Source organism: Neoarius graeffei, chromosome 26 (assembly GCF_027579695.1).
Source record: "Neoarius graeffei isolate fNeoGra1 chromosome 26, fNeoGra1.pri, whole genome shotgun sequence".
NCBI lineage: Eukaryota > Metazoa > Chordata > Actinopteri > Siluriformes > Ariidae > Neoarius > Neoarius graeffei.
This window is the reverse complement of record NC_083594.1, coordinates 31,374,507-31,401,123: the sequence shown is the minus strand read 5'-3', so window position 1 is coordinate 31,401,123 and position 26,617 is coordinate 31,374,507. Positions and strand designations below refer to the sequence as shown.

At 42.3% G+C, this 26,617-nt stretch overlaps 1 protein-coding gene across 1 annotated transcript; it reads left to right on the top strand.

Annotated features, from left to right (window-relative positions):
- Nucleotides 1-296: 296 nt before the first annotated feature.
- LOC132874202 (putative nuclease HARBI1) lies at nucleotides 297-26,617 on the top strand. Its single transcript, XM_060910191.1, has 3 exons — nucleotides 297-972; nucleotides 1,061-1,269; nucleotides 26,519-26,617. Exons 1-3 carry the CDS (start codon nucleotides 297-299, stop codon nucleotides 26,615-26,617), a joined length of 984 nt encoding a protein of 327 aa, XP_060766174.1.

Genomic DNA, 26,617 nt, shown 5'->3' with positions numbered 1-26,617 from the left:
CCCATTGACTATTGGTTAATTAATTAAATTAAAGAATACACATGCAGGACCATGCATTGCAGCTAGCTTAATAGATCTTCCTCACGCATTTGCCATGAGGTGTCAGACTGAAATATTATTATTAGTTGATGTTGCGTGGGGTAGCCTTATCACATAATTACCAAGATCAGTATATGAAACGATTTCCAAGTGCATACAAATCAGACACAACCACGGTGTGTGGGGACCAATCACTAGCATGCATCAAATTAAATGAGGATATAAAACATGTGCAACATGTGGCGATAACCGATAGGATGACAATGGCGTGGTTGGCCTTATTGGAAGACGCTGCAAATGGTCGGATTAGGAGGGAACGGGTGTTCCGTGATTACACTGATTTCCTGGCTCATGACGATGACTGGCTTATCAGCCGATTCAGACTTCCAAGAGCCATTCTTTTGGAGCTCTGTGCTGAGTTGGGCCCGGGGTTGGAGAGGGAGATGGCGAGGAGTCACGCCTTACCCGTTCCTATCCAAGTCCTGACCACACTTGGGTTCCTAGCAACAGGCTCATTCCAGAGGGAACTGGCCGACCGGTCGGGAATGAGCCAGACAGCTCTCAGCCGCGCTATTCCGTCTGTGTTAAATGGGATCATCCGACTGTCGGCCAGGTACATACGGTTTCCCTATGATGTGGCAGACCAAGCACAGATAAAAGCGCAATTTGCAGCGATAGCCAGTTTTCCAAATGTAATCGGAGTGATCGACTGCACGCATATTGCTATAAAGGCGCCATCTGAGGGTGAATATGCGTACGTGAATAGGAAACATTTCCACTCTATAAACGTACAGATTATATGTGATGCCCAAATGCGCCTGACAAATATCGTGGCAAGGTGGCCTGGGGCGACCCACGATGCATTCGTCCTGGCGAACAGCTCGGTGGGAAACAGGCTGGATGCTGGCAGAGTGCGTGATGGGTGGTTACTTGGTAAGCAATCTAAAACACTTGAAGTGAATTCACTTGAAATATACACATGTTGGATAGCTTATGCTGGACCTATCCCAATTGCTCATAGGAGACAGTGGCTACCCACTCCGAAAATGGTTACTGACCCCCCTAGCCAACCCACGGACTGATCAGGAGCAGCACTACAACAACCTCCACGCACGGACGCGGTCAGTGGTGGAGCGCACCATTGGCCACCTGAAAAGCCGGTGGCGCTGCCTTGACCGGAGTGGGGGGGTGCTGCTCTATCAGCCCGACAAGGCGTGCCGTATTGCGCTGGTGTGTGGCGTGTTACACAATGTGGTGCAGCAGCACGGCGTGCCAATAATGGAGCGAGACCTGCCGGAGGACCCAGACCCTGGGCCTCACAACGAGGTGCCACAGCGACATGGCATACAAATCCGGCAGCGCTTAATAGCCACAATGTGAAAAGGTAAGGGCAGACGGGACACGGGACACCATGCATTTTTTAAGATATTCTTTTAATGTGTTATTCAGTTCCTTCAATTCCTCGCGGATTCCCTCTAGGTTGTTGTTAATCGCCTCTATCCCCTTTAAAATTTCCCCCTGCAACTCAAGGACCGCGCGCGTCAGCACCCGGCCTGTGGACCCGGCGACAGGGGCAGGCGGTGGAGAAGGGGGGCAGGTGACAGTGACGCTGGATCCGCTCGGCTGGGGGTCATCTTCCTGCTCGGGTGGGATGGACTGGGGGCCTCCTGTTGTTCCCTGGCACCCTGCTAGAATACATTTGTAATTAAAATCCTATTGTGGAAAATATGTGCACGTTTTATTTCTGGTTAAATGTGGCTAGGAATATTGGGCCTACTCAGAGAGGAAGACATTTCCTCAAATACAGGGTGTCCCCGAAAAAATGTACACATTAGAGCAGTAAAGGTGTTTTTTTGTTTTCAAAACCCATGTAACTCAAATAGACACTCATTGTGGCGCAGGCACTGCGGACGATGTGAATCATACCGTTATCTTGGTATAGGCTACATTCACATTCAGTGGCATACAATCAGTGACCGTTGCATGTCTCATAGCATACACTTTGAACATCACTTTAATTGGAGGTGACAGAACAATTAAGTGATGTATGTGAATTCTATTACACTGTGCTAAAGGCAGGGATTTCAGTTCACACATACTTTATGGCGATTTAGAGTATAGGCTACATTTTTCGGGATGCCCTGTATGAAAATGATTACAGCACCTGTGAGATCCTGCTGGGCCAAGTCGGAATCCCCCTCTTCGGGCGGAACCACGCCGACTAATGCATGGTCACCGAGGACCGCGGTCACCCTCTGGTCGAAAGGGGAGAGGGCCTCGACCCCCGGCCCGCCACCCGTCTTCATTGCGCTCCTGTGCTGCGCAGCCATCCTCCTTTTCACATCTACTTTGATGTCCGACCATTTTTTTTAGTGTCGGCTGTGGATCGATTGTTGGCCCCGACTTGATGGATGACATTAGTTATTTGCTCCCAATTCAGACATTTGGTTTTGGTGCTGATTCCAGAGGAGAGGCTTCCGAACAAGATCTTGTGTCTTGCCTCTACCTCCAAAATCAGCGCCTCCACCTCGCAATCTGTGAAATTTCTTTTTCGAGATTTCGCCATGTCTTTTACCTAACGCGGGCCTTACTGCAGGTCTATTTATACTAATTAACATATTCAGTGTGGAATAATTGAGGGAGGAGACGGGGCGGGGAACGGGGCTCATGCATGTGCGCCGAATTCCACGTTGATTGGGATGCACAACAGGAGAGTGCGTGGAAACCTTTGTACGCACTGATTGATACATCCAGATTTTTTTGGTCGTACGCAAATTTCCCGATTTTGATGTGCGCACATATTTAGTGGGAAATCCACGCAGGTCTTTGTACATGAGGCCCCAGGTGAGGCAAAAAGCACATGAAAACAAGCAATCAAAACAAACACAAAACACAGAAGCAGTGGCGGCCTCTAGAGGCCAAAACAAACATGACAAGAAAAAGCAATGACAGCGGCCTCTAGAGGCCAAGACAGTCCCCAGTCCTAACAATTTAAGTATGACCAAAATTTTTAAGCCCAACTTTGTGTGCACAGTCCCACCTATGGCCAAGGTTCAGCTTTTTGTGTTTCAATACTATTCAAACTTAATCATTTTAATGTTTCTTGTAGCACATGCACATTTTGCTTACTGTTTAAGCATTTTATTTGTTCTTTTGCTGTTGATATTTTTCCCCATGCCAATCTTCTGCTGAACCCAGTGGTGGGGAAAGCCCTTAAATGCATAATGAATAGTCAGTGAGGGACAATCTTATTTTTTGCAACAGTTATTAAAAACTTAACATTTAGTTTCAATTCAGAAGGTGTTAAGGCTTAGCTGATGAAATATTTTCAAACATGAACTTGCCTTTAAATCTGAAACACAGGTCTATAGGGCTACAGGAACATTGGCAGTCATCTGTAGTTTTCTAGTGTGGGGGCTTTTAAGCCAAAACTTGGTGCTTTTGTTGGCCACAAGCTGAAGGCCTGGCAAGTCAGGGTGTGTAAGAATGTAGGTATGGCACAGCAGGCCACTCCAAAAATCCACCAGAACGCAGGAACATCTACTAAATCCAAAATCTCAACACCCCCCCCCCCCCCCCCCATTGTCCATCTCCAGCTGGATGACCCACAAACAAAACACCAGAATGCAGGGGGACAAGTGAATATCAAACTGAATACAAAATTCCCACTTACTGCATGGTGTGCGGAAAAATTTTGCCGTCAACCCCCCCCCCCCCCCCCAAAAAAAAAAAACCTCACTCCAAGGAATTTCGAAAAGTTGGCAGCCCTGGGTTACAGATAATGGATGGATGTCTGTGAATGGATGGATGGATGTATTCATGAATATTGTCCATGCAGGATTCATGAAGCCATCTTACCCCTTTCCAGACATCCCAAGCATGATAATGTCCACAGGTGTGTTTCACTAATCAACACCCCATCAGAAACAATAGTAGAGCCATTAACAGAACCCAACAAATTAACATATTTTACAGTAGAAGGATTTCGGAAAATTCACCCCCCCAAAAAAAAAAACCAACCAAAAAAAAAAACCAACTTTATTCATATGAAATTATGGCCTTGCTACATGTGTGTGGAAGAAGAGTCTAGACACAGAAATTTTAGGCTACGTTTACATTAGACCGTATCTGTCTCGTTTTCTTCGCGGATGCACTGTCCGTTTACATTAAACCACCTGGAAAAGCCGGGAAACGGGAATCCGCCAGCGTCCATGTATTCAATCTAGATCGTATCTGGTCCGGTGCTGTGTAAACATTGAGATACGCGAATACGCTGTGCTGAGCTCTAGCTGGCATCGTCATTGGACAACGTCACTGTGACATCCACCTTCCTGATTCGCTGGCGTTGGTCATGTGATGCGACTGCTGAAAAACGGCGCGGACTTCCGCCTTGTATCACCTTTCATTAAAGAGTATAAAAGTATGAAAATACTGCAAATACTGATGCAAATACTGCCCATTGTGTAGTTATGATTGTCTTTAGGCTTGCCATCCTTCCACTTGCAAGTAGTAAGTGATATGCGCTGGGATCTCACACACAGCGGCTCAGTCCCGAATCGTGGCTTGTGCACTTCACTCGCGCGCTGTGTGAGCTGCGCAGGGCCGGAGTGCGCACCCTCCAGAGGGCACTCGCTGTTCAGGGCGGAGTGATTTGGAGCGCAGGATGCCTGCGGATCCGAGCGTATCCGTGTATTGGTGTTGCTGTGTGCACAGCTAACGGTTTTAGTGTAAACGCGAATCGTTTTAAGAACGTTAATCTGATGATCCGCTGATTCGACGTAATGTAAACGTAGCCTTAGTTTCTTAGTCGTTAGCCTGTGCTACTTGCTCTTGATAGCACTGGCTTGACTGCTTTAGCATTCGCTAACACTACTGTTGAACACTACACTGGCTGTAAGGTGTGTAAAGTCAAGTCAAGTCAAGTCAAGTCAAGTTTATTTGTATAGCGCTTTTAACAATAAACATTGTCGCAAAGCAGCTTTACAGAATTTGAACAACTTAAAACATGAGCTAATTTTGTCCCTAATCTATCCCCAATGAGCAAGCCTGTGGCGACGGTGGCAAGGAAAAACTCCCTCAGACGACATGAGGAAGAAACCTCAAGAGGAACCAGACTCAAAAGGGAACCCATCCTCATTTGGGCAACAACAGACAGCATGACTATAACATTAACAGTTTTAACATGAAGACAGTTTCATTGATGTTATAACTCTTCATTGATGGAAACTTGAGTGCAAAACTGTTCATGACAACTGCAGTCCTAAAGTTAGCAAGTCAACTGTAGTCCTCAGCCATAAAAGCATTACTGTAAGAGTCCAGAGCATCCTCCAGGTATAACCCTCAACTGTCCTCATAGGGCCGTCCATCACAGGAGCGATGCGATAAAACTCTGACCAGACACAGGGCACCAGGATGGATCAAGCAGGTCCGAGGGGCAGAAGAGGCCAGCATCTCAATCTCAGGACCAACATGTAACTCAGAGGGATAGATTGGGGGGGGGGGGGGAGAAAACACAGGTTGTTAGGTATGCCCTAAAAATGACACAAGTATTAAATCTGTGTGGTAGGCTTGCAGAGATGAGAGTCTTGACATCAGGCATAATACACAACAATGGCATGTTAATATGGTTAAAAAATATCATGACCTGCTCTGGCTGGATGCTTGATTGGGTGATGGGAGCACACTCCTCAGCAATGATGAGATGCAGATGGGACCCTTAGGGCTGGCCAAGACAATTCAGTTACATTTCACCGGGTCTGGGACATGTGACAGAATGTCTGACGGCCGATTCCCTGCAGGCTACGATAGCCAGTCGAGGTCTCCACCCTCTCCACCAAAAGATTTCCTGTTGACTCCATGTAACTCAGAGGGACAGATTTGGGGGGGGAGAAAACGCAGGTTGTTAGGTATGCCCAATGTCACCTGAATAAGTAGGAACAGTATACATATTGCACTGAGTACAAGCAGGGACTCCGGCATCTAACTATGACAGCATAACTAAAAGGGGAGAGCCAGAAGGTAACACAGGCATGAGGGAGCCCCGGGACATAAAGCAGCCAACCACTACACCGTCAACAAACTCGAGTGAGCAAGCGAGTGGGGACTGACAGCATCCATACATCCCAGTTTACCAAAACACTCTATGTCTGAGGACCCTCTAGATCTACACCTTTGCCTCATAAATACCATTAACAAAAAGCTTGACTAAACAGATATGTTTTCAGCCTAGACTTAAATGCTGAGACTGTGTCTAATTCCCGAACATTACTTGGAAGGCTGTTCCATAACTGTGGAGCTTTGTAAGAAAAGGCTCTGCCCCTGATGTAGCCTTCACTATACGAGGTACTAGCAGATAGCCTGCACCTTTTGATCTAAGTAGGCGTGGCGGGTCATAGAGGAGCAGAAGTTCACTCAGATACTGTGGTGCGAGACCATTTAGTGCTTTAAAGGTCAATAGTAGTATTTTATAATCAATACGAAATTTGATTGGGAGCCAATGCAGTGTGGATAAGACAGGGGTGATGTGGTCATATTTTCTAGCTCTAGTAAGGACTCTTGCTGCTGCATTTTGAACTAACTGGAGCTTGTTTATGCACTTATTGGAACATCCAGATAGTAAGGCATTATAATAATCCAACCTGGAGGTAATGAAAGCATGGACTAGTTTTTCCACGTCATATGACATTAAATTTCTTATCTTTGCAATATTTCTGAGATGAAAGAAAGCTATCCGGGTGATGTTATCAATGTGAGTTTCGAATGAAAGACTGGGGTCAATAATCACTCCGAGGTCTTTTACTGCTGCATGTGAAGAACAGAAAGGCCATCCAGAGTCACTGTGTAATCAGAAAACTTACTTCTAGCTGTATGTGGTCCTAGTACAAGTACTTCAGTCTTGTCAGAGTTAAGCAGAAGGAAATGAATAAGCATCCAGTGTCTAATGTCCTTAACACATTCCTCAATTCTATAAAGCTGGTGTCTCTCATCAGGTTTTGCAGAGACATACAACTGTGTGTCATCAGCATAACAGTGGAAACTAATACAATGTTTACGAATAACATCACCCAGAGGTAACATATGTAGAGAAAAAAGCAGTGGACCCAAGACAGAACCTTGTGGAACACCAAACTTTACCTCAGTACGTCTAGAAATATCACCATTTATATCAACATACTGATAACGATCAGTTAAATAAGAGCTGAGCCAGGAGAGGGCCGTACCCTTAACTCCCACAACATTTTCTAGTCTATCCAGAAGAATGGAATGATCAATGGTATCAAATGCTGCACTAAGGTCAAGCAACACAAGTAGCGAGACACAGCTCTGATCAGACGCCAACAGTAGGTCGTTTACTACTTTAACCAGTGCTGTCTCTGTGCTATGATGAGGTCTAAATCCTGACTGATACATTTCATGGATGTTATTCCTATGTAAATATGAGCATAACTGTTGTGCCACAGCTTTTTCAAGGATCTTGGAGATAAAGGGGAGGTTTGATATCGGCCGATAATTGGACAGCTGACAGGGATCAAGGTCAGGTTTTTTAATCAGGGGTTTGTTAACTGCTAGTTTAAAGGATTTGGGTACATAGCCAATCGTAAGAGAAGAATTTATTATTTTTAGAAGCGGTTCAATTACTTCAGGTATTATCTGTTTGAATAGACGTGTAGGTAAGGGATCTAGTACGCAAGTTGAGGCTTTTGATGCAGAGATTAATGAAAGTAATTCAGTTTCTTTAAGGGGAGTAAAACATTCTAACTGATGATCTGATACAGTTATATAGTTAACTACAAGGTCACTTTCATTGTCTGACCTTAAATTAGTAGTTTGAATTTTTTGTCAGATATTCTCAATTTTGTCATAAAAAAAAATCATGAAGTCGTTGCTACTACATACTGCAGGTGTGCATGTGTCTATAGTGGACTTATTCCTGGTTAATTTTGCTACAGTATTAAATAGGAATCTAGGATTAATTTTGTTATCTTCTATTAGGGAGGAGTGATATGTTGATCTTGCAGCACTAAGAGCTTTTCTATACTTCAGGAAGCTCTCCTTCCACGCTAATTTGAACACTACCAATTTTGTTTGACACCATTTACGTTCCAATTTTTGAGTGGTCTGTTTTAATGTGCGAGTGTCATCATTATACCAGGGTGCTAATTTTTTGTCTCTGACCATTTTGTTTTGTTTTGTTTTAAACGGGGTAAAGCCTTTACAAAAAACAAACAACAAAGAAAAAAACTCTCATATATACTAACCCTGATTAACCTGTATACCCTGTATGCCCCCACATTTTGTATGCTGCTGAATCTGTCCTTTTTTCAGTAGCTTTGTATAAACAATAACTGCTAAATGTAATGCAATGTTATGTAAGGTGATCGCCTAGGCATTCTCATTGTGAAAAGTAAGTCACATGTACATGGACTGGCATTTAATGTTGTATTTGTTCCTTTCTATGTGTTTTTTGTCTGTTCATATTCTTTTTGGGGGAGTAAAGTCAGTTTAAAAATGCCGTTAAATGCATAGGCCTATAGGCCAAGTTTAATGACCTTGAGGTTATCAGAGGTCATATGTCGTTTTACAAATGAAAAATGAATTCAGCGCCCAAACATTTAACAAACAAGGCCATTTGCTAACTTCATTAATCATTTTAGTACATTTCATTCCTTAGAAAGCTGAGAAACTGGGTTCAGCTGAGACGTTTACAGGCCCAAAGTTCAATGACCTCTAGAGGTCAACAGAGGTCAGATAGAGCTCGGCATATTGCAGATTTGAATTCGGCACACCCAAATTGACAAAATAAGCCTGTTTGCCGACTTTGTCTCAAAAATGCCTTTAACTCCTTAAATAAGCACTTTTTTGAATTTTGGTACCAGTCTACTACTGCAATTGTCCCTAGAAACTCTGACTGAAGTCAGAGCAGCAATGTCAATGTAGTGACATGTCAAAGAGAGAGATGTCAATCAAGAGATAACAATCAGATGTAAGTGGGCACCCTGTTTTATTTAAAGAACAGGAATCTATTTATTTGTGGAAGTATATAATTGCATAAATAAGGGAGATTTCTGAGGACCACAGAAAGAGTTGAGAATGCTCATCAGGTTGCAAAAGGTTACAGTACCATCTCTAAAGAGTTTGGACTCCACCAATACACAGTCAGACAGATGGAGGAAGTTCAAGATCACTGTTACTAGGGGCGCTGATATAAATTTTGGGCCCTGTGAAAGAATATATTAAAACCCCCACCCCCCCAAAAAAAACCCTTAGTTTATCCAGATGAAGTGTCATTAGTATAATTTTCTAACAAAAAATACACCTTAATCAACCTCTAGGATTAATAGTTGAGATGAAGGTGAAATTAGAGTCAGTTGATTTCAATCAGCCTTTCTGTGTGAAGTTTGCATGTTCTCCCCAAGTCTGCGTTGGCTTTCTCTGGGTGCTCCAGTTTCTCCCACAGTCCAAAGACATGCCTTTAGGTTAAGTGGCTACTCTAAGCCCATGTTTACATTAGACCGTATCAGCGGATCATCAGATTAACATTTTTAAAACGATTAGTGTGCACACAGCAACACCAATACACGATTTGCGTGCACACAGCAACACCAATACACGGATACGCTCGGCTCTGCAGGCATCCTGCGCTCCAAATCACTCCGCCCTGAACAGCGAGTGCCCTCTGGAGGGTGCGCACTCCGGCCCTGCGCAGCTCACAGAGCGCGCGAGTGAAGTGCACAACCACTGATTCGGGACTGAGCCGCTGTGTGTGTGATCCCAGCGCATATCACTTACCACTTGCAAGTGGAAGGATGGCAAGCCTAAAGACAATCATAAGTACACAATGGGCAGTATTTGCATCAGTATTTGCAGTATTTTCATACTTTTATACTCTTTAATGAAAGGTGATACAAGGCGGAAGTCCGCACCGTTTTTCAGCAGTCGCGTCACATGACCAACGCCAGCGAATCAGGAAGGTGGATGTCACAGTGACGTTGTCCAATGACGACGCCAGCTAGAGCTCAGCACAGCATATCCGCGTATCTCAATGTTTACACAGCACCAGAGCTGACACGATCTAGATTGAATACGTGGACCCTGGCGGATTCCCGTTTCCCGGCGTTTCCAGGCGGTTTAATGTAAACGGACAGTGCATCCGCGAAGAAAACAAGACAGATACGGTCTAATGTAAACTTGGCCTAAATTGCCCATAGGTGTAAATGTGTGTGTGAATGGTTGTTTGATCCAGTAGAAGGCAACAGGAAACCACTACTGCAATTGTCCCTAGAAACTCTGATTGAAGTCAGAGCGGCAACGTCAATGTAGTGACATGTCAAAGAGAGAGATTTCAATCAATAGATAACAATCAGATGTGAGCGGGCATCCTGTTTTATTTAAAGAACAGGAATCTATTTGTTTGTGGAAGTGTATCATTGTATAAATAAGGGAGATTTCTGAGGACCACAAAAAGAGTTTTTAATGCTCATCAGGTTGCAAAAGGTTACAATACCATCTCTAAAGAGTTTGGACTCCACCAATACACAGTCAGACAGATGGAGGAAGTTCAAGATCACTGTTACCAGGGGTGCTGATATAAATTTTGGGCCCTATGAAAGAATACACTGGGGGTGCATAAGCGTACTCTTGGTGCTGGTCCCAAGCCCGGATAAATGGAGAGGGTTCCGTCAGGAAGGGCATCTGGCGTAAAACTGTGCCAAATCTAACATGCAGATTGAAAAGAGAAATACCCTACCAGATTGGTCAGGGCCTGGGTTAACAACGGCCACCTCTGGTACTGTTGGTCAACAGGGTGCCGGTGGAAAGTATGCTACTGTTGTGCCAAAAAGGAGAAGGAGAAAGAGAGGGAGGAGGTGTGTTAGGAGAGAGCATGAAAAATGGAATGGAAGGAGCTTAGAATTGAAGGTAGGAACACTGAATGTGGGGACATTGACTGGCAGAGCGAGAGACTTAGCAGGTATGATGGAAAGAAGGAAGTTGGACATTTTGTGTGTGCAGGAGACGAAGTGGAAGGGAAGCAAGGCCAAGAACACTGGAGGTGGATGCAAGTTGTTTTATTATGGAGTCGATGGAAAGAGAAATGGTGTTGGTATTGTTTTGAGGGGAGAGTTGGTCAACAGTGTGATTGATGTGAAGAGGGTGTCAGAGTGATAGGCATGAAGTTGGAGATTCAAGGAGTGGTAATCAATGTTGTGTGTGCATATGCCCCACAGGTTGGATATGAGAATGAAGAGAAAGAGTATTTCTGGGAAAAGATGGATGAAGTGGTAGAAAGTATACCGAGGGAGGAGCGCATGCTGATAGGAGCAGATTTCAACGGACATGTTGGCGAGGGAAACAGAGGAGATGAAGGTGTGATGGGCAGATATGGTGTAAGAGAGAGAAATGTGGAAGGGCAAATGGTGGTTGATTTTTCAAAGAGGATGAATTTGGCAATAGTCAATACATACTTCGAGAAGAAAGAGCAGCACAGGGTGACATTTAAGAGTGGAGGAAGCTCTACACAGGTGGACGACATACTCTGCAGAAGGGGTAACCTGAAGGAGATTGGAGACTGTAAAGTGATGGCAGGGGAGAGTGAAGCTAGACAACATTGAGTGGTCATGTGCAGGATGAGCTTGAAAGTGAAAAAGAGGAAGTGTGAAATAGTGGAGCCGAAGATTAAGTGGTGGAAACTAAGAGGTTGAGCATCAGAAGGAGTTTAGGGAAGAAATGAGATGAGCATTGAGTGGTAATGGAAGTCTGCCAGAAGATTGGGATACTACTGCTATACTAGTAAGAGAGGCAGCAAGGAAGGTGCTAGGGTGGTCATCAGGAAGGAAGAAGGAAGACAAGGAGACATGGTGGTGGAACAAAGAAGTGCAGGAAATTATAAAAGAGAAGAGGCTAGCAAAGAGGAATTGGGACGATCAGAGAGATGAGGAAAGCAGGCGGTTATACAGAGAGACGAGACATAAGGCAAAGAGAGCAGTAGCGAAGGCGAAAGCAGATGCATACCAGGAGTTGTACAAAACACTGGAGACCAGAGAAGGAGAGAAAGCCCTGTACAGACTAGCTAGGCAGAGAAACAGGGAAGCAAGGGATGTACAGCAGATAAGAGTGATGAAAGATCTCATCTCATTATCTCTAGCCACTTTATCCTGTTCTACAGGGTCACAGGCAAGCTGGAGCCTATCCCAGCTGACTACAGGCAAAAGGCTGGGTACACCCTGGACAAGTCGCCATGTCATCACAGGGCTGACACATAGACACAGACAACCATTCACACTCAATTTAGAGTCACCAGTTAACCTAACCTGCATGTCTTTGGACTGTGGGGGAAACCCATGCGGACATGGGGAGAACATGCAAACTCCGCACAGAAAGGCCCTCGCCGGCCATGGGGCTCGAACCCGGACCTTCTTACTGTGAGGCGACGGCGCTAACCACTACACCACCGTGCCGCCCGTGATGAAAGATGTAAATGGAAATATACTGACAAACAGAGTATATTAAGAAGGTGGAAAGAGTACTTTGAGGATTTATGAAATGAGGAGAATCCAAGAGAGAAAAGGTCAGATTCATTGGAGACAGCAAATCAGGAAGTAGAGTTGGTTAGTAAGGATGAGGTGAAGGCAGCCATGAAAAGAATGAAGACTGGGAAAGCAGTCAGACCAGATGGTATCCTGATTGAGGCTTGGAGATGTTTGGGTGAGACGGTTGTGGAGTTCCTAACGAGATTGTTTAATAAGATCCTAGAGAATGAGAAAATGCCGAATGAATGGAGAGTGTGCTAGTCCCAATATCCAAGAATAAGGGAGATGTACAGAGCTGCAGTAATTACAGAGGGATAAAATTGATGAGCCACACCATGAAGTTATGGGAAAGGGTATTGGAGGCGAGATTGAGAAGAAAGGTAGTAATCTGTGAATAGCAATATGGGTTTATGCCAAGGAAGAGCACATCGGATGCAATTTTTGCTTTAAGAATGTTAATGGAGAAGGCCAGAGAAAGCTACATTGTGTATGTAGACCTGGAGAAGGCATACGATAGAGTGCCGAGAGATGAGTTATGGTATTGTATGGGAAAGTGTGGAGTGAATGAGAAGTACATTAGAGTGGTGCAAGACATGTACAACCCCGATTCCAAAAAAGTTGGGACAAAGTACAAATTGTAAATAAAAACGGAATGCAATGATGTGGAAGTTTCAAAATTCCATATTTTATTCAGAATAGAACATAGATGACATATCAAATGTTTAAACTGAGAAAATGTATCATTTAAATAGAAAACTTAGGTGATTTTAAATTTCATGACAACAACACATCTCAAAAAAGTTGGGACAAGGCCATGTTTACCACTGTGAGACATCCCCTTTTCTCTTTACAACAGTCTGTAAACGTCTGGGGACTGAGGAGACAGGTTGCTCAAGTTTAGGGATAGGAATGTTAACCCATTCTTGTCTAATGTAGGATTCTAGTTGCTCAACTGTCTTAGGTCTTTTTTGTCGTATCTTCCGTTTTATGATGCGCCAAATGTTTTCTATGGGTGAAAGATCTGGACTGCAGGCTGGCCAGTTCAGTACCCAGACCTTTCTTCTACGCAGCCATGATGCTGTAATTGATGCAGTATGTGGTTTGGCATTGTCATGTTGGAAAATGCAAGGTCTTCCCTGAAAGAGACGTCATCTGAATGGGAGCATATGTTGCTCTAGAACCTGGGTATACCTTTCAGCATTGATGGTGTCTTTCCAGATGTGTAAGCTGCCCATGCCACATGCACTAATGCAACCCCATACCATCAGAAATGCAGACTTCTGAACTGAGCGCTGATAACAACTTGGGTCGTCTTTCTCCTCTTTAGTCCGAATGACACGGAGTCCCTGATTTCCATAAAGAACTTCAAATTTTGATTTGTCTGACCACAGAACAGTTTTCCACTTTGCCACAGTTCATTTTAAATGAGCCTTGGCCCAGAGAAGACGTCTGCGCTTCTGGATCATGTTTAGATATGGCTTCTTCTTTGAACTATAGAGTTTTAGCTGGCAATGGCAGATGGCACAGTGAACTGTGTTCACAGATAATGTTCTCTGGAAATATTCCTGAGCCCATTTTGTGATTTCCAATACAGAAGCATGCTTGTATGTGATGCAGTGCTGTCTAAGGGCCCGAAGATCACGGGCACCCAGTATGGTTTACGCACAGAGATTCTTCCAGATTCTCTGAATCTTTTGATGATATTATGCACTGTAGATGATGATATGTTCAAACTCTTTGCAATTTTACACTGTCGAACTCCTTTCTGATATTGCCCCACTATTTGTCGGCGCAGAATTAGGGGGATTGGTGATCCTCTTCCCATCTTTACTTCTGAGAGCCGCTGCCACTCCAAGATGCTCTTTTTGTACCCAGTCATGTTAATGACCTGTTGCCAATTGACCTAATGGGTTGCAATTTGGTCCTCCAGCTGTTCCTTTTTTGTACCTTTAACTTTTCCAGCCTCTTATTGCCCCTTTCCCAACTTTTTTGAGATGTGTTGCTGTTGTGAAATTTCAAATGAGCCAATATTTGGCATGATATTTCAAAATGTCTCACTTTCGACATTTGATATGTTGTCTATGTTCTATTGCGAATACAATATCAGTTTTTGAGATTTGTAAATTATTGCATTCTGTTTTTATTTACAATTTGCACTTTGTCCCAACTTTTTTGGAATCGGGGTTGTATGAGAACAGTGAAACAGCAGTGAGGTGTGCAGTTGGAACGACTGAATGGTTCAAGGTGAAGGTGGGACTTCATCAAGGATCTGCTTTGAGTCCTTTCTTGTTTGCCATAATGATGGATAGCTTGACAGACGAAGTGAGGCAAGAGTTACCATGGAACATGATGTTTGCAAATCTCATCTCATCTCATTATCTCTAGCTGCTTTATCCTGTTCTACAGGGTCGCAGGCAAGCTGGAGCCTATCCCAGCTGACTACGGGCGAAAGGCAGGGTACACCCTGGACAAGTCGCCAGGTCATCACAGGGCTGACACATAGACACAGACAACCATTCACACCTACAGTCAATTTTGAGTCACCAGTTAACCTCATCTCATCTCATTATCTCTAGCCGCTTTATCCTTCTACAGGGTCGCAGGCAAGCTGGAGCCTATCCCAGCTGACTACGGGCGAAAGGCGGGGTACACCCTGGACAAGTCGCCAGGTCATCACAGGGCTGACACATAGACACAGACAACCATTCACACTCACATTCACACCTACGGTCAATTTAGAGTCACCAGTTAACCTAACCTGCATGTCTTTGGACTGTGGGGGAAACTGGAGCACCCGGAGGAAACCCACGCGGACACGGGGAGAACATGCAAATTCCACACAAAAAGGCCCTTGCCGGCCACGGGGCTCGAACCTGGACCTTCTTGCTGTGAGGCGACAGCGCTAACCACTACACCACCGTGCTGCCCCATGTTTGCGGATGATATTGTGATATGTGGTGAAAGTAGAAAGGAGGTTGAGCTGGGTTTGGAGAGACGGAGGTATGCATTGGAACGAAGAGGAATGAAGATGAGCAGTAGCAAAACAGAATAGATCTGCATCAATAAGAATGGGGATGAGAGTGTAGTGAATATGCAAGGAGTAGATGTAAAGAAAGTTGGTGAATTCAAGTACCTAGGGTCAAGTGTGCAAGAAAATGGGGGCTGCAATACTGAGGTGAGAAAGAGAGTGCAGGCAGGGTGGAGCAGTTAGAGAAGGATTTCGGGAGTCATTTGTGATAGGAAAGTCCCAGCAAAAGTGAAAGGTAAGATGTATAAGAAAGTAGTGAGACCAGCTGTGATGTATGGATTGAAGACCGTACCCTTAACAAAGAGAAAGGAGGCAAAATTGGAGGTCACGGAGTTGAGGATGTTAAGGTTTGTGATGGAAGTGACAAGGTTGGACAGGATAAGGAACGAGCACATCAGAGGGACAGCACATGTGGAGAGCTTGGGAATTAAGCTAAGAGAGATGAGACTGAGGTGGTATGGGCACATCCTGAGAAGAGATACAGAGCATGTTGGAAGGAGAATGTTGAGGATGGAGCTGCCAGGCACATGAAAACGAGGAAGGCCAAAGAGGAGATACATGGATGTGGTGAGAGAGGACATGAAAGTGGTAGGTGTGGTCAAGAAGGATGCAGAGGACAGGGAGCAATGGAGATGAAAGATACGCTGTGGCGACCCCTTATCGGGAGCAGCCAAAAGAAGAAGAAGAAGAAGAAGATGATGATGATGATGAAAGAATATAGCAACCCCCCAAAACAACAACAAAACTTAGTTTATCCAGATGAAGTGTCATTAGTATAATTTTCTAACAAAAAAAAACAAAAACCACACATTAATTCAAAAGTCTGAGTTTGTCAAACACCAGTAATGACCCACAGGATCTGAACACCTCCACTGAATTGATCACAGAAGACACAGACTTTGTTTATACCCTGATATTACTTTTCACCACTAGGTGTCAGTAGTTAGTCAGAGACCTACCTAGGTTGTAGCTAGTAGATACTAAGTATAAACTTAGTGTAGGCTGGCCTTGCTGTTGCAAACAGACTTCCAAATTCGTCCTGACTCATTATATGCAGTTAAATTTCTTGGTTGGTGAATAACTATTTAATTGACAGAAGATGATTACATGGTATGCTGCAAGAAATCCACTGATTTTTTTTCTTTTTTCTTTTCTTTTTTTTGGCTCTGCCAATTCAGTAGAAAACACAGTAAATAGAGTAATCTACAATCCAGTGAGAAAAACTCAACATTCGTCAACTTATTAAATAAAGACTTGAACTCTAACAATAAATATAAATGTGAACAATGGCAAAACATCTAAACATACAAAGAGGTCAAATGGCAGAGAATAAATCCTTCAACCTCAAATATTTAGTATCTCAATGTTCAACAGCCCAAAATAAGCTAGATGACCACTGTACATACTCTACTACATACAGTTTTAAAGTGCCTTATGGGCTTTGTTGTGCAACAGAGGGGAACATTTTTTAACACAATAATGAATTTTACCTCAACAAATTGGTCATAATCCTGGGTCAACTGACAGCAGATCATCTGGTTCTGAAACCAGTGTATGTGACTCAGTGTCTGAAATGTCCTTCATCTCAGCTTCACTTTGTTACTTGCTTTTCACTGCTTCCTCCTCATCTGTGTTGCTCCCACTACTTGCACTGTCATCCTTAGCCTCTTTTTCTGTTTATCTGGCCTCCTCTCTGGCTGCATCATGGCCTGAAGAGGGCCCTGGCTCTAAAGTATCCATAACCTTAACCAGGGGTTAAATTGGGCCGGGGCTGTCTGGGGCTGAGCCCCGGCACATAAGCTCGGAGCGGATGGCATATGATCACGCACACATCAAAAGCAACAAACCCTTTTCACGATTTTCAGTTCTGAATAATTAAATATCGTTTTATTAATCAATAAACCCATGACTTTTATGAGATAGATCATAGTTTTCCTGATAACAAGACGACCTGTCAAAGCTATTTAGAACAGAACTTGCGATCAGAGATTCTGGTTTCTGGAACACTGCGTGGGTTGCCAATTCCGCTTTTTATAAGCGACTTTGGGGTTTCTTTTTTTGTGAGCTCGCTTTAAAAAAAAATCAGAAGTCGTGGTTTGCGGGTTTTTGGGCTTGTGTTTCAGCGTTGTGACTTGTTTATAATTTTCTCCGTACACCGTCTCCCCTTTTACCTGCATACGATCCTATTATTAGTGTAATTATTATTGTTATTATTATGTATTCAATTATTTATTTGGCATGTGGTGCTTTTTGTATTGTCTAGAACATACATAAGATGAGCATATTATAGCAGCAAAATAGAAGCACAATCATTTGAATGCAGCAAAAGTTTTGCTGCATTCAAATGATTGTGCTTCTATTTTGCTGCTATAATATGCTCATCTTATGTATGTTCTAGACCAGGGCTTTTCAAAGTGTGGGGCGCGCCCCCCCTGGGGGGCGCCAGAGTTCTTCAGGGGGGGCGCAACGTGAGAGACAAAATGGATCGGTTTTTAGTACCTAAAGCTACAGTGAGTGAGGAGACAAAGTCTGGGCCAAGCAAAAAAACAGAGCCTCCAGGATGTTGCGATTTGCAACTTCAACGCAAATTCAACCAATCCCCGCAAATTCAGGGCGGTGTTGCAATTATATCCAATCACCGCAACTTTCCCGCAAATTTGACCAATCGTTGGCGTCGTCTTGAGGTGACGTCGACAAACTACCTTCCGCCTTACTTCCGTGTGTTCAAGAGAAGCAGCATGCGCGTCGTGTTGCCAGATTGGGCGATTTCAAGTGCATTTTGGCGGGTTTTGAACATATTTTGGACTGGAAAACGTCAGCAGTATCTGGCAACACTGAAAGTGTGTTATGTTTACACTGAAGGACTGTGCACTTTATTTTTTTTTTACTTAATACAAGAAATTAATGGATGCCAACATTTTTGCCAAAATGGTATTTTATTTTCCATTGTTTAGGCAGCTTCAGCATCATACTGTGAGATTCTGTTCAAATTGCTTTTTTCTTCTATGAAGCCTGAGCCATTTATTTTATTAGTTTATAATTATTGTTTAATTTAGTCTTCAGGAGAGACTGCCTGCACACAGAACTAGTATTAATAGTTTTTTTTCCTTACATAAAAGCTGAGGCATTTATATTATATTTTAAGGTAACTTCATGTTGTGCTGTGAGGTTCTATGCACTTTAACTTTTGAACCAACAGGTGCATTTGGATAAGTAAAGCCTATTTTTCTGCATTTTTGTAGTCCTGGTAATCTTTTATATTGGTAAAGTTGTTTATAGGACCATTTCTCTTTGTTTTTTTAATCAATAGTTTTTCAGTAATAACTTAATATTTAACATATCACTCAGTTTTAATCACAAAAAGAGAAAATCGCAACAATTTCTCGCAACTTTCACTTCCTCCCGCAATGTAATCGCAACAAAAACCTAAAAAACACCGCAACTTTCATCGCAATTTTTTTGGAAAACCCCCCACAACATCAGACATTTTAGTCCACAACAATCACAAAAAAGGCCCGCGGAATCCTGGGGGACTGGAAAAAGAAGGAAGTATGACCACGATTATTTAAAGTTTGGATTTTCATGGACTGGATCTGAAGATGCTCCACTGCCACAGTGTGTTGTCTGCCAAGAGATGCTAGCTAACGATGCTATGGGATGTTTAAAATGTGTAAAACAAGATGTTTTAAAAAGCACAGATGTTTAAAATGTGAAAAAGAAAAAAATAATGTGTACAACAACCATTTTTTAAAAATACGAATGGAACATTAAGTATAGCAACAACAAAAATTGTAAGGGGGGGGGGGCGCTGTTGTTTATTTGCTCTCCGAGGGGGGGCTGACTCTCCCACACTTTGAAAACCCCTGATCTAGACAATACAAAAAGCACCACATGCCAAATAAATAATTGAATACATAATAATAACAATAATAATAAATGCTTCCAATGTTATAGTGTTGTTTGTATTTGGTTGCATTCACTGCATGAATATATTTGATTGACAATTTGACTGACAGTGTTTTGGCATATTTAACATTTATCCTCCAAAATAAATCAACTGTTTTGGTTTAAGATTGTGCAAGCCTTCAAATTTTCTCACTGAACATTTCTTCTTCACATTTTTCACCTGTAGGCATGTGACAAGATTTAACATGATATTGCTCAACCTACCTCTGTAAAGTCTGCTAACAACTTATTAAAATGCACCAGAATTCAGCAAATAACATGTATGATAATAAAAAACTTCTGGGGGAGGACCCTCAGACCCCCCACTAATCATTTCCTTCAAACCAATGTACAACAACCTGTACAATCTGTTACATTGGCCAACCAATCTACATTCAAACTGCCATAATGTGTAGGGGGGCACTACAAGACACACATAGGCCTACAACACACAGATAAGGTGTATATCTCTGTGCAATATGATATGGTTATCAAATTAGAGGGTTATTTTCCAAAAAGTATATTGGGGCAGGGCGGCGGGCGCAGGGGCGGGTACGAGGCAGAGCCCCCCCACATAACCAATCCCAATTTAACCCCTGACCTTAACCATAAGGTACACTACCATTCAAAAGTTTGGGGTCACTTTGAAATGTCCTTATTTTTGAAAGAAAAGCACTATTCTTTTCAATGAAGATCACTTTAAACTAATCAGAAATACACTCTATACATTGCTAATGTGGTAAATGACTATTCTAGCTAAATTCTACTAAATATCTGGTTTTTGGTGCATAGGTACATAGGTGTATAGAGGCCCATTTCCAGCAACTATCACTCCAGTTAGACTGGTACCAAAATCCAGAATTGTGACACCCAAAGGCATTTTTGAGACAAAGTCAACAAACAGTCTTATTTTGTCAATTTGGGTGTGCCGAATTCAAATCTGCAATATGCCGAGCTCTATCTGACCTCTGTTGACCTCTAGAGGTCATTGAACTTTGGGCCTGTAAACATCTCAGCTGAACCCAGTTTCTCAGCTTTCTAAGGAACGAAATGTACTAAAATGATTAATGAAGTTAGCAAATGGCCTTGTTTGTTAAATGTTTGGGTGCTGAATTCATTTTTCATTTGTAAAACGACATATGACCTCTGAGAACCTCAAGGTCATTAAACTTGGCCTATAGAGATCTTGCAGTCACGTGACCGGAAAGTACACAACCGCCATCTTGTCGGTCAAAAACACCGCTGAATACTGCTGCACTCGTGTACAGAATGGATCAATTTCAACCGACGGACTACACGGCTCATTTTTCTAATGAACAGATAACTAGATATATGTCTAAAATAAACGAGCTACAGATTTGTGACCCTTATGGCTTACCGGACGGAGGTTTCATGACCGGATTTTGAACTGCCAGCGGAATACCTGGACGTGTATAATTACCTCATTAACTTTCCCTCGCTGTTCAGTGGTGAAGCACTGGGTGCTTATAAATCTCTGGACAGTTATCTTTACAGAAATTCAGGATTTGTCAGCGACTCAGATGTGGCATCTTGTAAACAAGAATCCTCATTGGATGGGTAAGTCACTTAAGTATTGAGTATAGCACTGACCAGCCGATTATAGAATAGAATAAGGTAATTCCAGCTGTAATTCCAAATCGTCCGTCTTGTTTACATGGATCTGGCGTTGGAGAGGTAGAGGCTTGGCAGTGGAGATTTGAGTGGCTGTTTTCTGAGCTTAGTCAACAGGCCGGCTCTGCAGCCTCGTTTTTGCTTCCGCTCCCAGCACCGCCTCCTTCGCTTTGCTTCCGATAACAATCCACGGAGACCCCGCTGGTCTCGCTATCTCGTCAGGAATTTTTTTTTTTTTTCTCGTCCGGAATGTTGTGCATGCGATGGAAATCGCTACAAACCGTCATTTTCTGCTGGAAACCAATGTCCAGTAAGTCCATACGGTTGTAGTGGATATTGAAGTCCGGTACAGACGAACAACATGCAAAAATACACACAAAAAACATAAAAAACGTGCACAGGTAGGGAGAGCTTGTAGCCGCAGCCGTTGTAGTAGAATTGTATATAGTAGGGTTTTCCAGAAGAAAAGGTAGAAGTAAAAGCAGAAGTAGAACCAGAAGTAGAAGTAGAAGGTGGAATATGGCGTTTGACCGACAAGATGGCGTCTATCACAATCTGGATCGGCTGTGACGTTACATGCAAGTGCTCCATAGGCCTATGCATTTAACGGCATTTTTAAACTGACTTTACTCCCCCAAAAAGAATATGAACAGACAAAAAACAAATAGAAAGGAACAAATACAACATTAAATGCCAGTCCATGTACATGTGACTTACTTTTCACAATGAGAATGCCTAGGCGATCACCTTACATAACATTGCATTACATTTAGCGGTTATTGTTTATACAAAGCTACTGAAAAAAGGACAGATTCAGCAGGATACAAAATGTGGGGGCATACAGGGTATACAGGTTAATCAGGGTTAGTATATACAGTACGAGAGTTTTTATCTTTGTTGTTTGTTTTTTGTTTTGTTTTAAACGGGGTAAAGCCTTTACAAAAAACAAAGAAAGAAAAAAACTCTCATATATACTAACCCTGATTAACCTGTATACCCTGTATGCCCCCACATTTTGTATGCCGCTGAATCTGTCCTTTTTTCAGTAGCTTTGTATAAACAATAACCGCTAAATGTAATGCAATGTTATGTAAGGTGTTCGCCTAGGCATTCTCATTGTGAAAAGTAAGTCACATGTACATGGACTGGCATTTAATGTTGTATTTGTTCCTTTCGATTTGTTTTTTGTCTGTTCATATTCTTTTTGGGGGAGTAAAGTCAGTTTAAAAATGCCGTTAAATGCATAGGCCTATAGGCCAAGTTTAATGACCTTGAGGTTATCAGAGGTCATACAGTGGTGCTTGAAAGTTTATGAACCCTTTAGAATTTTCTATATTTCTGCATAAATATGACCTAAAACATCATCAGATTTTCACACAAGTCCTAAAAGTAGATAAAGAGAACCCAGTTAAACAAATGAGACAAGAATATTATACTTGGTCATTTATTTATTGAGGAAAATGATCCAATATTACATATCTGTGAGTGGCAAAAGTATGTGAACCTCTAGGATTAGCAGTTAATTTGAAGGTGAAATTAGAGTCAGGTGTTTTCAATCAGTGGGATGACAATCAGGTGTGAGTGGGCACCCTGTTTTATTTAAAGAACAGGGATCTATCAAAGTCTGATCTTCACAACACATGTTTGTGGAAGTGTGTCATGGCATGAACAAAGGAGATTTCTGAGGACCTCAGAAAAAGCATTGTTGATGCTCATCAGGCTGGAAAAGGTTACAAAACCATCTCTAAAGAGTTTGGACTCCACCAATCCACAGTCAGACAGACTGGGTACGAATGGAGGAAATTCAAGACCATTGTTACCCTCCCCAGGAGTGGTCAACCAACAAAGGTCACTCCAAGAGCAAGGCGTATAATAGTCAGTGATGTCACAAAGGACCCCAGGGTAACTTCTAAGCAACTGAAGGCTTCTCTCACATTGGCTAATGTTAATGTTCATGAGTCCACCATTAGGAGAACACTGAACAACAATGGTGTGCATGGCAGGGTTGCAAGAAGAAAACCACTGCTCCAAAAAGAACATTGCTGCTCGTCTGCAGTTTACTAAAGATCATGTGGACAAGCCAGAAGGCTATTGGAAAAATGTTTTGTGGACAGATGAGACCAAAATAGAACTTTTTGGTTTAAATGAGAAGCATTGTGTATGGAGAAAAGAAAACACTGCATTCCAGCATAAGAACCTTATCCCATCTGTGAAACATGGTGGTGGTAGTATCATGGTTTGGGCCTGTTTTGCTGCATTTGGGCCAGGACGGCTTTCCATCATTGATGGAACAATGAATTCTGAATTATACCAGCGAATTCTAAAGGAAAATGTCAGGACATCTGTCCATGAACTGAATCTCAAGAGAAGGTGGGTCATGCAGCAAGACAACAACCTTAAGCACACAAGTTGTTCTACCAAAGAATGGTTAAAGAAGAATAAAGTTAATGTTTTGGAATGGCCAAGTCAACGTCCTGACCTTAATCCAATCAAAATGTTGTGGAAGGACCTGAAGCAAGCAGTTCATGTGAAGAAACCCACCAACATCCCAGAGTTGAAGCTGTTCTGTACAGAGGAATGGGCTAAAATTCCTCCAAGCCGGTGTGCAGGACTGATCAACAGTTACCGCAAATGTTTAGTTGCAGTTATTGCTGCACAAGGGGGTCACACCAGATACTGAAAGCAAAGGTTCACATACTTTTGCCACTCACAGATATGTAATACTGGATCATTTTCCTCAAGAAATAAATGACCAAGTATAATATTTTTGTCTCATTTGTTTAACTGGGTTCTCTTTATCTACTTTTAGGACTTGTGTGAAAATCTGATTATGTTTTAGGTCCTATTTATGCAGAAATATAGAAAATTCTAAAAGGTTCACAAACTTTCAAGCACCACTGTATGTCGTTTTACAAATGAAAAATGAATTCAGCACCCAAACATTTAACAAACAAGGCCATTTGCTAACTTCATTAATCATTTTAGTACATTTCATTCCTTAGAAAGCTGAGACGTTTACAGGCCCAAAGTTCAATGACCTCTAGAGGTCAACAGAGGTCAGATAGAGCTCGGCATATTGCAGATTTGAATTCGGCACACCCAAATTGACAAAATAAGACTGTTTGCCGACTTTGTCTCAAAAATGCCTTTAACTCCTTAAATAAGCACTTTTTTGAATTTTGGTACCAGTCTAAGTGTTCTAATGGTACAATGTGTTTGCTCATTGCCTCAGAAGGCTAATGGATGATTAGAAAACCCTTGTACAGTCATGTTAGCACAGCTGAAAACAGTTTAGCTCTTTAGAGAAGCTATAAAACTGACCTTCCTTTGAGCAGTTTCTGGAGCATCACATTTGTGGGGTCGATTAAATGCTCAAAATGGCCAGAAAAATGTCTTGACTATATTTTCTATTCATTTTACAACTTATGGTGGTAAATAAAAGTGTGACTTTTCATGGAAAACACAAAATTGTCTGGGTGACCCCAAACTTTTGAACGGTAGTGTACATAATTCAGAATCTGTCATATAATCGTACTAACACAGAGTGTTGTGAGAATTGTGTGTATGTATTACTAACATTTGGATGGAATGAGCTGCATGCTTGGTTAGTAACATTAGTTAATCATAAAGGGAAACAAATATCTTAAACGGGTGATCTTAAAAGTGGCAATAGCATTATGCCCTTTACAGCTCAAGTCAAGCTATCTCAATCTTTTTAGCCAGTTTTTGTCCATTTCATATGCCAGTTGTCCATTTCATTATTGAAATGTCGATATGAATGTTATTAGCTAAACTTGTACTTGCTTGCTATAGCTAGCTGCTCATATGATTAATGCAGCATAAATACTAAAAATTGGTCTGCATGAGCCTTAACTCCAAAGCCCTTTATTCACAGATTGCTCTGTAAATACACTATCAACAAAACGCTGCTCACCTCCTTCTGCTTCAACAGGGAGGGGGGTTGAGGGAGGGTTTCCTAATCCTGAGGCTGCATCTGTGCATGTTGGAGGCAGACCTCATTAGTGACCAAGCTAGTTATTAGCATGCATTTTAACCTAGCTGGTGAACTAGCTGTATAGTGGACTTACAAATTCACTGAGCTCTTTGCAGACCAAAATTACATTCATTACGCATCTCATTTTCAGTGGCAATAAAGGTAGCCTATGAAATATTTAAGTAAAATGACTGCATTGAATGTGAGTGTGAATGGTTGTCTGTGTCTATGTGTCAGCCCTGTGATGACCTGGCGACTTGTCCAGGGTGTACCCCGCCTTTCGTAGTCAGCTGGGATAGGCTCCAGCTTGCCTTTATCCTGTGGAACAGGATAAAGCGGCTACAGATGATGAGATGAGATGAGACATTGCATTGTAAATTAAGTTGTTCACTTGACCATCCAAGCAGTGGTTAAGCCACAATAATAATCTTCTGTAGCATTAATGTTAGCATGTTAGGTTAATAGCCACCAAAGGAAGGTCAGTGAATAAATGTATAGACTACCTTTCTTTGGAAAAAATGCGTGACTAACTGTCTGCCCTTTTTCTCTCTCAGCTTTCTGCTGCCTCTCTTTACGTTTCTGGTAACCTGACTTCTTCATGATGGTGTCAATCTACTGATGGTTCACCATCAATTCTGCTTCTACCATGCACAGCTAATGTTAATGTTGGATTGGAAAGCAACAAACCTATCGTGATGTCACGCTCTGGCTCTGCCTATGCAAGACTGTACCATGTAATGAATAGGGAGAGGGGTGAAAAGACTATCTAGTCTCATAATTTTGCAGAAAATGAAAAACCAAACCAGAAGGTTGTTATATTTGCTCATTTTAAGAGACAAAATTATTAAAAATATTTTTTTATTAAATTAACTTACACTTGGTAATATTAATATTGTTCTCTGAGGGCCCTCTGTCAATGCTGAGCCCTTAGAATTGTTCTAACACAATCCCCCCCCCTCCCCCCAACGGCACTCCTGACTGTTACCCTCCCCAGGAGTGGTCAATCAAAAAAAGAGCACTCCAAGAACAAGGTGTGGAATAGTCCAAGAGATCTCAAAGGAACCCATTGTAACGTCAAAGCAACTAAAGGCCTCTCTGACATTAAGCCTTGATTCATCTTTTTCACTAGTCTTGTTTTTGATATTGTCTGTTTCTTGGTTTGCACAATCTTGATTTTGTCTGTTTCCTGGTTTTTGTTTGTACATTGCTGGATGTTTGGATATTGCTTGTTATTTGTACATTGCTTGACCCTTCCTGATTTTTAACTTGCCTCTGGTTTTCATTTTGGATATGTCTGCCTTGATGTTTTTTTTTAGAAATACATTCTCTTACTGCTTTTACATCCCTCTGTAGCCTGCTTCAGATTACTTCACCATCTTCATGGATGTAGCAGGAGAGGAGAGCAGGCATGCTGCCTTGTCTGCACAGGGCCATTTCCTAGGAGGACAGTAA

Excerpts from the sequence above, each read along its gene's own strand:
- LOC132874202 (XM_060910191.1), top strand. The coding sequence starts at position 297 with ATGACAATGGCGTGGTTGGCCTTATTGGAAGACGCTGCAAATGGTCGG. Across the intron at positions 973-1,060 it reads GCGTGATGGGTGGTTACTTG|GAGACAGTGGCTACCCACTC; the intron begins GTAAGCAATCTA and ends AATTGCTCATAG. Across the intron at positions 1,270-26,518 it reads AGGCGTGCCGTATTGCGCTG|CCTGCTTCAGATTACTTCAC; the intron begins GTGTGTGGCGTG and ends ATCCCTCTGTAG.